The 13,582-nt window shown below is 40.5% G+C and overlaps 1 protein-coding gene across 3 annotated transcripts in view; it reads right to left on the reverse strand.

Moving 5' to 3' along the window:
- The window catches only part of armc8 (armadillo repeat containing 8), a 272,052-nt gene that overhangs the window by 71,566 nt on the left and 186,904 nt on the right, over window positions 1–13,582 (reverse strand). For all 3 annotated transcript variants that reach the window (XR_007193229.1, XM_048239967.1, XM_048239966.1), the window contains exon 16: window positions 12,236–12,328. Coding sequence is in view for 2 of the 3 variants with exons in the window: in XM_048239967.1 (XP_048095924.1) it covers window positions 12,236–12,328 (93 nt within the window). In the remaining variant the exon portion in view is untranslated. The remainder of the gene's footprint in view (window positions 1–12,235; window positions 12,329–13,582) is intronic.

Here is a 13,582-nt window from a genome sequence, read left to right on the forward strand (position 1 = left end):
CTCTGGTCTCATCACCAAGTGCAACTCCTCCACCTGTCAGTTGGACCCTGTTCCGACAAGCCTGGTCAAGATGTACCTACCATCCATCATCTCAATAATAACATCAATAATTAACACCTCGCTCATCACTGGTCAAATCCCTCCTTCATTGAAGACTGCTATTGTCAAACCAACCCTGAAAAAACCTGGGCTGAACCATGATGATCTCAAAAATTATGGAGAGGGTGGTGGCATCTCAACTCCAGGATCATTTGAAGGACAATGATCTGTTTGAGCCATTTCAGTCTGGATTTCGACCAAAGCACAGCACAGAGACTGCCTTGGTGAAGGTAACAGACCTCCTCTGCACAGCTGATGCTGGACTCATTTCCATCCTAATCCTCCTTGACCTGAGTGCAGCTTTTGACAGCATATCCCATCAGCTGCTTCTGGAGCGTCTTACCAACACTGGAGTGCAGGGCAGGGTTCATCAATGGTTCACCTCCTATCTCTCTGGCAGGACACAGCTTGTTCAGATTTTGGACCACAAGTCGGAGAGTGCTGCTGTCACAAAGGGAGTGCCACAGGGGTCTGTTCTGGGGCCCCTGCTCTTCATCATCTACCTCCTCCCACTGAGAAATATCAATGACTGCCTGTCTGCATGATATAAATCTGTGGATGACTAACAACTACCTGAAACTGAACAGTAACAAGACTGAATTACTTGTTGTTGGCTCAAAAACAACGCTGGCAAAGATGGAAAACAGACTCTCCCTATCTGTAGATGGCTCCAACATTGCCTGCTCCACCAAGGTGAAGAGTCTTGGTGTTATACTAGACAGCACACTTTCATTCACTGCCCATATTAACAGTGTGTCTCCCTCAGTCAGCAGAGTGCAGAAATACTTGTAAACGCCTATGTTACATCCCGCATTGATTACTGCAATTCCATCTTCTCTGGCATTTCACAGAAATCACTCCACCGCCTCCAAATAATCCAGAACTCTGCAGCCAGGATAGTAACAGGCACAAAGTCCACAAGCCACATAACACCTGTACTGTTGCAGCTACACTGGTTACCAGTTACCCAGAGAGTCCAGTTTAAGATCTTACTGTTGACATACAGTGGGCAGTGCTTCGACTTGGCCAGCTTCCCTCGCGGTCCGCGCGCGGGATCACGCGGCATCACGCGACTTTAATTTGTATTTTTCCAGTGACGCTGCAACGGCGCTGCAACAACCGGCAGAGGTCTCAAGTGAGCAGGGTGTCTCGTAAAAAGAAATGGAGCTGGAAAACCCTACACAGACTTCACTACAGACTTTAGCAGACTGGTTTAGAAATAATTTAATAGCCAGAAATATGCCTGCCCTAATAAATAAATATTTGGTTAACAGCGAGTGAATCCCGTTTGCAGCCGTAGAAGAAACGCAGGACAAATTAAACATTCAGGTTTTCTCCGAGTGCAACGATGATAGACAGACATCATTTAAACAAAATATAGAGCATATTAACCTCCGTTGCTCAGCCAAATGCCTTCCTGTTACGTCCTGTTATCACAGAGTTACAGGCGATAAACAATTTTTGATGGTCACAAGTTTACTTCATTAGAGTTTATTTTTTTGATTATTAAAGAGTGTTTTTCATTTAAAGGCTTGACTTTGTGCTTATTCAGAAGAGCATTTAGTGCTCTCCCCAATCCCAGACGTTCACATTGCATGTTTGTTTGTAATGGATGCAACCGCGAGATACGCTTGTCATAGCCGCCGATACCGTGGGTGCTCCGTCTCTCGGGCACCCACTGAAAACATTGAGCACCCACGTGTGCCAGCTTACAGTCCCGGCTAAATTTACATTAAAGGAACCATATGTAAGATTGTGGCCAAAACTGGTACTGCAATCACTTTCAAAATACTGAAGAGCGGTGTATCCCCTCCCCCTCCCCCCTGACTCGAGGTTGCACACGCGGATGGCGAAACACTACTGACTTCATGATTAGTAGATAGGTGGAGGGTGGCGCATCAGGCCAAAACACAACATGACATGACACAACACAACATCAACAACAGCTGAGGGCTGCAACTTCACTTTTTAAATGACAATATCCTGGCTGGACTACTGTTGTCAGTGATATAAGTATTTGAAATTAACATGATTTCTTAATGTCTAGTGACATATCAGGGCCATTTTATGATTAGTTGAAATATTTTTCTTACATACGGTTCCTTTAATTTAAAATCAAACATCGCAGTTTATGTTAAATTCAGCATCTCTCATAATGTGATTGGATATGTTGCTGTCAATTCCCTACTCCATATACTAACCACCAATGAGAGCATCTCTCGTATGAAAATTCCTGACACTTCCCACCTGAAGAATTAACGCAAGGCTTTGTCGGGTCTTTAGCCCCGAATGTTTAAAATGTATATAGCCCTGAATATCATTTTAAAAGTAGTCTGACAAAGCTTATTGTTTTGTGACACAGCTAAACACTGGTACCTCATAACGTCTATAACATAGCCTAGGTGGTCGCAACTCACAAAAGTAAAGCAGATAGAAAGAACTCATGCAAATCTAGCCAACAACACGCAGACAGCTTCATGCGCAGGGAAGAGCAGCGCGTGCACTGTGCTTTATGATTGTTGGCTTCTGATGGTATCTTGCTAATTCACTGAACTGCATTAGGTGACACAAATGGTATTACCTTTATCTTATAACTCCTTGTCTGGGCGACTACCAGGCCTATGGTTTTTAAAAGTCAGATGTTCCCTGACAAAGACATTCGAAAATTAAGAATGTTTATTGACTTGAAAAATACACAAATTTTTGCAAACTCCCTTCATTCAACCCTTGAAGACATTGCGGTCTGGTGCGCTATGTAGATCGTTTCTCAGAATGTAGGTCTACTAGGCCTACGATAACATCATCATCAAATACATCTTTTATTGTTAGTTGATCAACCACAAAGAGCATAGGCCAACTGTGCACAGTGCACTGACGACTGTAGCAGCCCAAGGTAACCAGTTGTTGTAGATGAGAGGCAACCCCTTGTTTCAGATAGCCTGGACAACATGTTACCTGGGTGTTGCTTACGTTATTACATATTATTACATCTGCTGTAATCATCCCTGTACCTAAAAAATCAAATATCAGCTGTTTGAATGACTACAGGCCTGTTGCTCTGACCTCTATTGCAATGAAGGTTCTTGAACGGCTCGTCTGTAGACAGTTAGCCAGTGTTGGGATGGACAGCTATCAGTTTGCTTACCGTGCTAACAGGTCTGTAGAGGATGCTGTTTCCCTGTGCCTCCACAGCATCCTGCAGCACCTAGAGGCCCCAGCTACATATGCAAGAGTTCTGCTGCAGTTCTGCTTTTAACACTATTATACCCACTATATTATTTGGTAAACTCCAGTTGATGGGAATCAATCAATCCCTCTGTCACTGGATTTTAAACTTTTTATCAGACAGGCGGCAGGTGGTGAAAATAGACAACCTGTTCTCCAAACCCAGTATTCTCAACACTGGGGCCCCACAAGGATGTGTCCTCTCTCCTCTGCTCTATTCTCTATACACCAATGACTGTGTGTCCCATTCTGAGAATATAAAAATGTTCAAGTATGCAGATGATACAACTGTGGTGGGTCTTATCAGTAAGAACTGTGAGTCAGATTACAGATCTGAAGTGGCAGCCTTAGAGGTATGGTGTAAGGGGAACAACCTGTTTTTAAATGTCAACAAGACAAAAGAACTGATTATAGATTTTAGAAAAAATACAGTAGCTCACTCCCCTCTGATCATTGATGACCAGGCAGTAGAGAGAGTGTCTAGTTTCAAATTCCTTGGCACCACCATATATCAGTCCCTAAAGTGGGAGGTCAACACCAACCTCATCATAAGCAAAGCCCACCAGAGGCTTCACTTTTTGCGCCAGCTGAGGAAGTTTGGTGTAGCTAGGGATGCAATGCTCCAGTTTTACAGAGCTACAGTGGAAAGTGTGCTTGTCTTCTCCATCACTGTCTGGTATGGTAACACCACCTCTTCAGAGAGGAAGCAGTTGGAGAAGGTGGTGCATTCTGCATCCCAAATCATAGGACATGTCATCCCATCTGTAGCCTCCATCTATGCCACACGGATTAGCCATAAAGCCCAGAAAGTACTAGGTGACCCCTTCCACCCTGCCCAAGGGTCTATGAATTGCTAATCCGGCCCTGCCCCCAACGAACGCAACGTTCCACCTCTGAGACAGCTTAAAAGAAGTCTAGAGGACTCCTAACTCACTAAGACCTACTTACTGTAGGCTGCGCAAACCACAGGCCTTTTTTTTTGGGCATTCGAGGCAAGCCTTCTGTTGAAAAATGTTATAAAATCCTGCGCTAACAGTAATCCTCCTCAGTGGCGCCGGCAGGCGTAATCCTGTACGCACTGTGCATACAATTTTTTCACAGCTTTATTTATGAAATCATTCAATATTAGCCTACAACAATAAAAAAACACTTTGTGTGACAACTAGCCTATATTTATTGACTCATGTGCAATCTGAATGTTCCATTGAATTATAGGATAATAGCCTAAACGTTCCATTGAATTATAGGATAATAGCCTAAATCATTCAGTCATGAAAAGAAAACAACAGCAGCAGCTTCATATTTTTCAGGCGTTTAACTGTAACGTTAAAATACGCACTGTTCTTAGCAGTGATGCTGACACTGACAGCAGCGAGAGATTGTCCTCTACGGTCACGGTCTACACATGTTTAAAATGTTGAATTGTTTGCTTTCCTCTGTAGGCTTATTTAAAAAAAATAAAGCACTGTTTGGAACAAGGATTCAGTTAATGCGTAGAGCCGAGGTTCTCAACCTTTTTGGGGCTAAGGCGCGTCATGACGAGTAGGGTTGGTGCGGGTGTTAAAAATCCTTGACTGCGTAGGCTTGTCATATAAAAGTTTGGGACAACCAAAACAGCAGTGCAATGTATTTAGAGTGTTGTGAGCAAATCGTTCTTGTCAGTAGATTACCATAACTGTGTTTTTCTCTATCGCAAATTGCGACATAAACTTGTTTTTTTCTTTCCCTTTTTTGCGGGTTGGGAATTGAAGTTAATGCGCATAAGGTATGTTCACCTAATTTGAGCCAGAGCCCCTGCTCTGTAACGGTATTCCTGTCCTTCCCAAACTGCGTTTAAATAGTGTGTTTAGCAACCAGAATTTAAAAAAAAATCCCGGGGGAGATCTCCCTCATCCCAAAACTTTTAAAAAGCTTGAAACACCCCTATAGCCCACGTAGCCTGCAGCCAGTGTTGTAAAAGTTAGACGCTTCATGCGGTAGGCTATTTGATAAGGGATGACATGGGTAGGTTGACGTGACTAAGAAGGGCTTTCTGTTCCAATTTATGTAAAGGTTTTTCTTAGACTCAATAAAGAGAGGCCTACATAATAGGCTAGCCTACCATTTACCAAAAACGCAAATCTTGTAAATAAGGTCGAGTATCTTTTTTTTTTTGGGGGGGGGGTAGGCCACCTATGGTGCAAACTATGGAATTACAACCCTAGCGGCGCCCCTGATCCTCCTACCACCCACTACCACAGCTGTGGATAGTGTGGCATGCTCACGCAATTATGTCTCCTTCTTGCAAACTAGGCCTATAGCCCAACCATTTACGTCTTCAAAAAATAACAACTTGCCAGATATGCCTTCATATCTTTGGGCTTCATTCAGCATTTTGTTCTTCCACTGAAGGAAGTGTTAGTGTTTACCTGTATTAATCTATCTACAAAAAAAAAAATTGAACTCAAATTTGACCTTTGACCCTTTTTTGGAAGTTACTGTATTCTGCCTTAGTATTGCCCACAAAATGACAATCGGTCATACTAAGGCAAAATACCTTAACTTCTATTTTATAGCACAATGTTATGATAACAATGATAACTTTCACCTAAAATGTAAGCAATATTAACCCTATTGGACTCACTATGATAAAATGGCTTCACATTTATCAACATCATATGAAAATGATAGTTTTTTCATTTTTTTTTCTGTATTTCATACTCATAGTAGCCTACCACACTGACAGTCACTTCTGACAGATGTCAGAATTAAGAAGAGTGTTTTGATGTTTTAATATATATAAAGCATATTTTTCTGTTTGGATATGAGGCACTAATTTAGACTCATTAGCTTGTTTATTTTGATAACCAGCCTAGAAAAGAACAGCAAAAATATTTCAGAATCATCCCATTGTAGCATCTTAATGTCTGCTGAAAAGTTTCAGTGAAAACATAGGAATTCATATTTCTTGGGATTTTACTTGCAGTATTTGCATTATTATAATGAAATCAGGAAAACGTTTTGATGATGTGTGTAGGTCTTTTCAAAATTATGATTAAACACTGTAGCCTAGGCCTATACATTTTCCTGGATAGAATGGAAACTTAACCAAATGCAGATGATAAAACAAAGTTCTCCCACAGAAATTAGGTAGATTAGGATGTGATCGGTTGCCTTTATTTGGTAATTTTATATTACTGCAATTTAAAGCTGCCTGCTTTGCGACTAGCTTTAATTTCCCAACTAACCTGCAGCTACACTAAACTTTAGGATTGCATTGATAGAATTGACAGCCTGTAACAAGTTTTGACTAGCCGGCAGCAAGTTTTAAAAACTCGTGGCAGATTTAATGGATTTGCTTTTATCGTCAGTTGTTTGGTATGGATTTTAACCAGGGTTCAACTAAAGGTAGGCTCTAAATTACTACATTCCTGCTGCTGATGTGTGTGTGTGTGTGTGGAAGGTGTGTCGTTGCGGCTCCAACAAACTCGCGTAGTTTTCAGTCAATGACTATCATTTGGGTGTGTCGTTGCGGCTCCAACAAACTCACGTAGTTTTCAGTCAATGACTATCATTTGCTGGCGAGAGCTAACATTTTTTTCCAGTTGACATGTAGCCTTGTATTACGGGCTGTGATGTGAATTAAGATATCCTAGGCTACAAGCCATGCTCTAATGCGCTTGTTACTGAATATGTTGTTGAGTTTAGGCTTTTAAGTTAGCCTAGGCCCTATCTTTAATCATTCCTTGTCCTTGGCATTTAGACGAGGGTACGTTTCAAAGCCATCAATCTAACAAAAAGCAAGCACTGCAAAACATGTAGGCTACTGTATACACTTTATTGAAGTTAGTGTGTGTCTGAGGTGATTTAATTGAATAATGCATAGCCTAGACATAACGCCAGCCGGCAATACAACTTCACGTTGATGGTCGGTCAGAAGGCAGCTTGCCATAACTTCGCACCGTAACTTCAATCGAGTGTTCAGTAGCAGCGTGAAAGGAAGGCATAAAGCCGTATCTGATGTTACTGGCTTCTGCCACAGTTTCCCCTAGACTTTTTGAAGTTACGGCAAAAACATAATCTTATTTCTACCAAAAAACAACCAAATTGAAACTTGATGTTTGTCTACATGATGAAACGTATGTTTATTGTCCTAATAATGACAAAAACTCATTTTCTCCAAAATCGAAGTTACAACCTTCTGCCTTAGTGCGGCAGAATAGTTGTCTAAGCCTCTGCTGTGAGGCCAAACCCATGAACAAATACGCATTGATATCTGCAATAGAGTTTTTTTGGCGAAACAAGCTCACAGCCGAACGAGTCATAGCACTGAAGTGAGAGGCATTAGATTGCTAATGGCCTATACAAGCTGATCTGGGGTGCGTTTCCCGTACAACTATGGAGGTTAGCTTTTTACTAACAGGATGCATCGTTCAACTAACCAACATGTAAGTTACGACTGTTTCCCAAAACTGTCGTACTTACATAGTAGAGCCCGACCGATTAATCGGCGGGCCGATATTATCGGCCGATATTAGGCATTTTCCAAACTATCGGTATCGGCATTTATAATGGCCGATAAATGAATATTTAAAAAATAAAATAAAAACGGACGAAACACCCTTCAACCATGTCATGAGTGTTGGCGTTGTATAGTTTGTCCACCAGAGGGCACTCTACACCGTCCCTGCTGGCAACACTCGTGTATAATGCGCCACACATCCTGAACTTTAATATATTTCGATGTTCCTCTGTTCCACTGTGACAATATTATTTAAAAATAAACAAGTTTGTTTTTGAAATGCATTATCATATTATTTTAGTCAATACTCATAAATAACTACAAATAACTAATGTTAGGGAAATCTGTTAATGTTTTGTTGCGTGTTTCTGAAAAAAAAAAATATATATATCGGCTGATATATCGGATTTTTAAATCAACAAATATTTGTATCGGTATCGGCCTTCAAAATCCTTTATCGGTCGAGCTCTATTACATAGTACTGTAAGTTTGGACCATGATAGTTGAAACTTCAGTAGTCTGGACTAAGGTGGTTAATGACGTTTAGTAGCACGTGAACGGGCACTAGCACATACTTCTGTGGCGCATTGCGTTAAGGCCGGCAGATGACTGCCGCCGTTGCACAGCAGTTACCAGTCCCCTGTCCAAGAGTTCGAATCTGTTAAGATTTTGACAACAATATTGACATCGTTGTTTACCTAAGTTTATCTTTTGTGCAGATCATATTATCAAAATCAGAATCAGCCTTCTTGGCTTGGTTTATGAACTAACAAGGACCCCCATGAAAATCAAAGGCTACATATTCTCAGCTGACTCGTCAAAAAGTGCGCACCACCTTATTATTATCTGCAAGTGTATGACTTTTACTTACGTGCACATGGCTGCAAATTGACTTTTAATTTATGTATTTTCTGCCTTGGGCATTTTAAAATATGGATGTATGGTGGTTAGAAGTGTAAATATCAATTAGAAACCTAAATATATTTATAATTATTAATTTGCAAACAAATAACTGGCGTCAGTGACGTCTTTGACATGAAGATCCCTGGAACTATGCTTCTAGCATTCTACCACAGGTCGAGAGGTGTAGTTGTAACTACACAACTTTACGATTACGAACTTTACGTGGTTGCGAACGTTCGTTGCTACTATGGTTTTGGGAAACACTAACGTAGTGTAAGCATTGCTGAGATATGAGCCTACTTCCTGTGATTATAGCGCCACACTGTGTTCAAGTGTACCAAATTTCTTGAGCCTCCTCCTAATTGGGTCCTGAGCACATGTAGTAAGTTTAGTCTTGACACGAGAAAACCTTGCTGAGATATCACTTCACTTCCTGTTTGGCGGCTTTGACGACAATTTTAATTGGCTGTTACGGGCGAACGGTTTTAAATTTGAAGACAAAAAGGGATAACTTTTTTGAGGCTTGGTCTGAAGATCATCTGCACCAAGTTTCTTGAAAATCGGACAAACTTTGTGACCTGTGAAAACTTTTAGGCGTTTTTGATTAAATCCAACATGGCGGCCGAATCAATTACGATGACATCACAATTTGACTTGGGTCAGCCTATGGACCTCCGACAGTATTAACAGACCCCACTAGTACATTTTAATTCCAAACACAACAGCAACTACAGGCCAAAACACATTTTTCCTAATTGCAGCGCCCCCTAGAGGTGAGAGGTCACTAAAGTTTTTGAACATCCTCATGATGGGGTTATGAGTCCACGTACTATGTTTGGTTATGATACATGAAATGGTTGCAGAGATATGAGCTCACTTCCTGTTTGGCGGCTTCGCTACAAATTTCGATTGGCTGTTACGGGAGAACGGTTTTAGTTCCGAAGACAAAAAGGGATAACTTTTGTGCTGCTTGGTCTCAATATCATATGTACTAAGTTTCGTGAAAATCAGACAAACTATGTGAGGCGTGAAACTTTTTAAAGGTTTTTGACTAAATCCAACATGGCGGAAAATCCATCATGGCAGAAATTGACGTCATAGGGTACGTTGAACTCGGCTTGGTCCAAGGATTCCAACAGTACTTCATTTTTCAAAATCAGGCCAATGGTCAGAAGTTACGCGCGTGAACGCATGTGCAACTTTGGCCTGTTGTTGGCGCTAGAGCGCTCGAGGTGCCGACTTGAATCTTGGTGAAATTAATCATGGGACTTTGCCTAATTAGTGTGCCAAATTTCACAACTTTTCACCAGACGGTTCTATGGGCTGCCATAGACTCCCATGCCAGAGGAATAATAATAAGAAAACTAACAAACACAATGGGTGCCTTCGCAGCTTCGCTGACTGCTTGGCCCCCTCATAGCTGCAAGAGGCAATGAGGGGGCCAAGCAGTTGAACAGGAGTTGGGATTGGGATTGGTATTGCATTGGACAGGACCGGACTTGACTGGACTGGCTTGGCTTGGATTGGATTGGATTGGGAATGGGTATTTAGTCCATGTACAAAATTTGGTTTCCATACATAAAAGCATTGCTGAGACATGAGCCTACTTCCTGTGGTTATAGATTGGATTGGACTGAATTGGATTGGACTGGACTGGACTGGAATGGACTGTATTGGATTGGGATTGCTGAGATATGAGCCTACTTCAAGTGATTTTTGATTGGATTGGATTGAATTGGACTGGATTGGATTGGATTGGACTCGATTGGATTGGGATTGCTGAGATATGAGCCTACTTCATGTGATTGTTGATTGGATTGGATTGTTTTGGACTGGATTGGATTGGGATTGGTTCTTAAATCCATGTACAAAGTTTGGTTTCAATCCATGAAAGCGTTAGTAAGATATGAGCTTAATTCATGTCATTATAGGTCAAATTTCACAACAGAATTTAGGCCTATCCTAAAAGAGTACACCTGAAAAATGGTTGACATTCCGGGGAAATGAAAAATGTGTAGTCAAAAACACTAATGGAAGAAATATAAATATGACAGAGTTAATTTTGAAGGAAAATGGTTAACAAAGAAGTTCCCCTGTCGGCATTGAGATTCTTGGAAACTGATGAGTGTGAATGTTGATTGGCTAATGTCAATTCGGGTGCTATTCAATGATGTGAATCTTAAATTACCAATAGCATGTGCAGCTTGATGATAATGCTCTAGCTGGGATTTGAACTCTCAACCTAAGGATCACAAGTAGAAGGCATTATCCCATTGAGCCACAGACAATCCTAAACTCACTTTCACATGATGAAAATGTGTATTGGTAAACACACAACATCAAGAAAACTCCAAGCACACATTTCACAAGAGAATTAAGAGCTTTTTAGAAAGAGTACAGATCTCAAAATTTGCACTGCTAATGGTATCCACCTAATGATGGTTGTGTGGTTGTTATACAATAACAAAATAACTCGTATAGGAATATAGGTGATATAGGAAAAAAGGGCTGAGTGGTCCAACTTTATTGGACTATATCTCTGAAATGGAACATATCAAAATTATTTTGATAACTTTTGTGAGGCTTGGTCTAAACATTGTCTATGAGAATTTTGATGAAGATGAGATGATATTTGAAGCCTGTGAAACTTTTTATAATATTTGGGTTTTCTATAAATTTGTGGCAAAGGTTTTTAGAGCATAAGACGAGGGTCAAAAAGATGCATCTGAGTTTAGAGATTAATATGATGAAAGAATTTTGGAGTCTAGGTCAATCTGGTAAGGAGAAATAAGCATAATTCACTATTTTGACAATAGCGCCACCTTTGGGTGCTGTAGCTCAAATTTTGGGTTATGGGTAGTGGGGGGTACTGTAACCATACCTGAAAATGTAAAGTTTCTAGGACTTTAGGGTTTAGGCTGCAGTATAACTTTTACAGAATTTTGGGGAAAACTGAACGGCACAGAAACAATAAGGGTCCCGCAGCTGTGCTGCTCGGACCCCTAATTATGGCAGATGACAAAAGAACAATTTTCAGGTCTTCAATCAGGGCATCAGCAAGCATAACGGCAGACACACATCATACTACTACTAAGTGTGTAATGTAATAGTATCAGCATTATATGTGCCGTCATGAATAAAAACAGTATTCAGACATTTCATTTCAGTATTCAGTATTTTTTCTTTTTCTGTTTTCTTTTTATAGAAATACTTTTTCTATTGTGACATTAATTGTAATTGTATTGTAAGCAAAATTCATATAAATCAGTAGTATGTCATGATTATGATGTTTATTCTATGTGGCTCTGACTGTAGAATGAAATACAAACCTATAGAGGGCTAGTCGTGCTAAATTACCAATTCCGTGATATACCATGAAACCGTCAAAATCGTAAAAAATACTGTGATACTCATTTTTGGTCATAGCGCCTAGCACTACGTATACTCTGAGATTAAAACTTTTCAGTATATGGTATAAGAAAATAAATAAGTGAGAAGATCCCTTACCATGAGTGCCCAGATGCCATTAATCCTCAGAGCTGGACTTTCACTCTGTGTGAGACTACAGAGTAGGTCAATAACTCCAGATTCTAGGATAGGCTGCACAAATAGAAACATAAAACAAGAAATGAGCATTATCACAAGAAATGTGTCATAAAGAGGCTAAACACTTACATCATCCACTTTTTAAAGATATTCCCTTGTAGTTAGTTTGTTTAATTTTCCCTTAGGGAAATTTCTTTACACATATTTTATGTACATTGTCATGTCTTCCTTCACATTTTTACAAACAGTGTAGTACATCACATGGCATAAGAGACAACAGACATTTAAGACGAAATACATAAATACAAACAGACAAAGAGTAAAACATACATCACAGGTGTGGTTGCATATGAGAAGTTGGGATCAGGTGGCATGTATTATGAATATGGCTTTGTTTTGTTTAGGGTTATGATGGCTGAAGGGATTAGGCTTCTGCTTAAGCAGGCTTTGTTGCACCTTATACCTCTGAATCTCCTTCCAGATGGCAGGAGTGAGAAGTAGTGGTTGAGTGGGTGTGTGATGTCCTGGGATATTGCATGTGCAATCTGTGTGATGGCCTTGCTGTTTTGTTCTTGTAGATTGGGGGTGTGCAGACCTATTATTTTGGTGGCAGTGTTGGCTATTTGAATGAGTTTGTTGCATTTTTTGACCGTGAGCATGTTGAACAGGTGGAGCAGTATAGTAAAATGGGTTGTACAGTAGGAGTAGGTTATTTGACATCTACTAACATAGTCAAAACTGCACGAAATTGGAAGTGTAGGATCATTATGCCAAGTTTCGTGGAATTCCGTTCATGAGGGGCCACACAATAAATTAATTTATGTTACTATACACCAACTGGCCTGTAGGTGGCCGGAGACAGTTTTCTGTGAATATCTCGAGAACCGTAGGGCCTAGGAGTGCTAAATGCCCTAAATCTTTATTAAGCCTAAAATGAAAATAGGTTAAAACAAACTTGCCCTCAAATAGAATAGATTTCATCAAGGAAGTAAAAAACGAGACTGGAGTTGAAAGTGTGTTTTGGGTGCGTCTTATGCACTTTATGCGTCTCTCTGCACCTGTGTGTGTGTGTGTGTGTGTGTGTGTGTGTGTGTGTGTGTGTGTGTTTGCATGGGAATGTGTGCGGGTGTGAGTAGGCCTATGTGTATTCGTTGTCAGGGACGTCGTTAGGCTTACAGTATTTTGGGGGGGCTGAAGCCACCAAAAAATATTGTAAAAATATGCGTCCAAATTCACTTCTATTATTCTCTCTTGAATTGCTCACAGATTACTTATCAGCTTTTGAGTGATATTAGCGGCTAAGTGCTG

This window comes from Alosa alosa, chromosome 3 (genome assembly GCF_017589495.1).
Source record: "Alosa alosa isolate M-15738 ecotype Scorff River chromosome 3, AALO_Geno_1.1, whole genome shotgun sequence".
Taxonomy (NCBI): Eukaryota; Metazoa; Chordata; class Actinopteri; order Clupeiformes; family Clupeidae; genus Alosa; species Alosa alosa.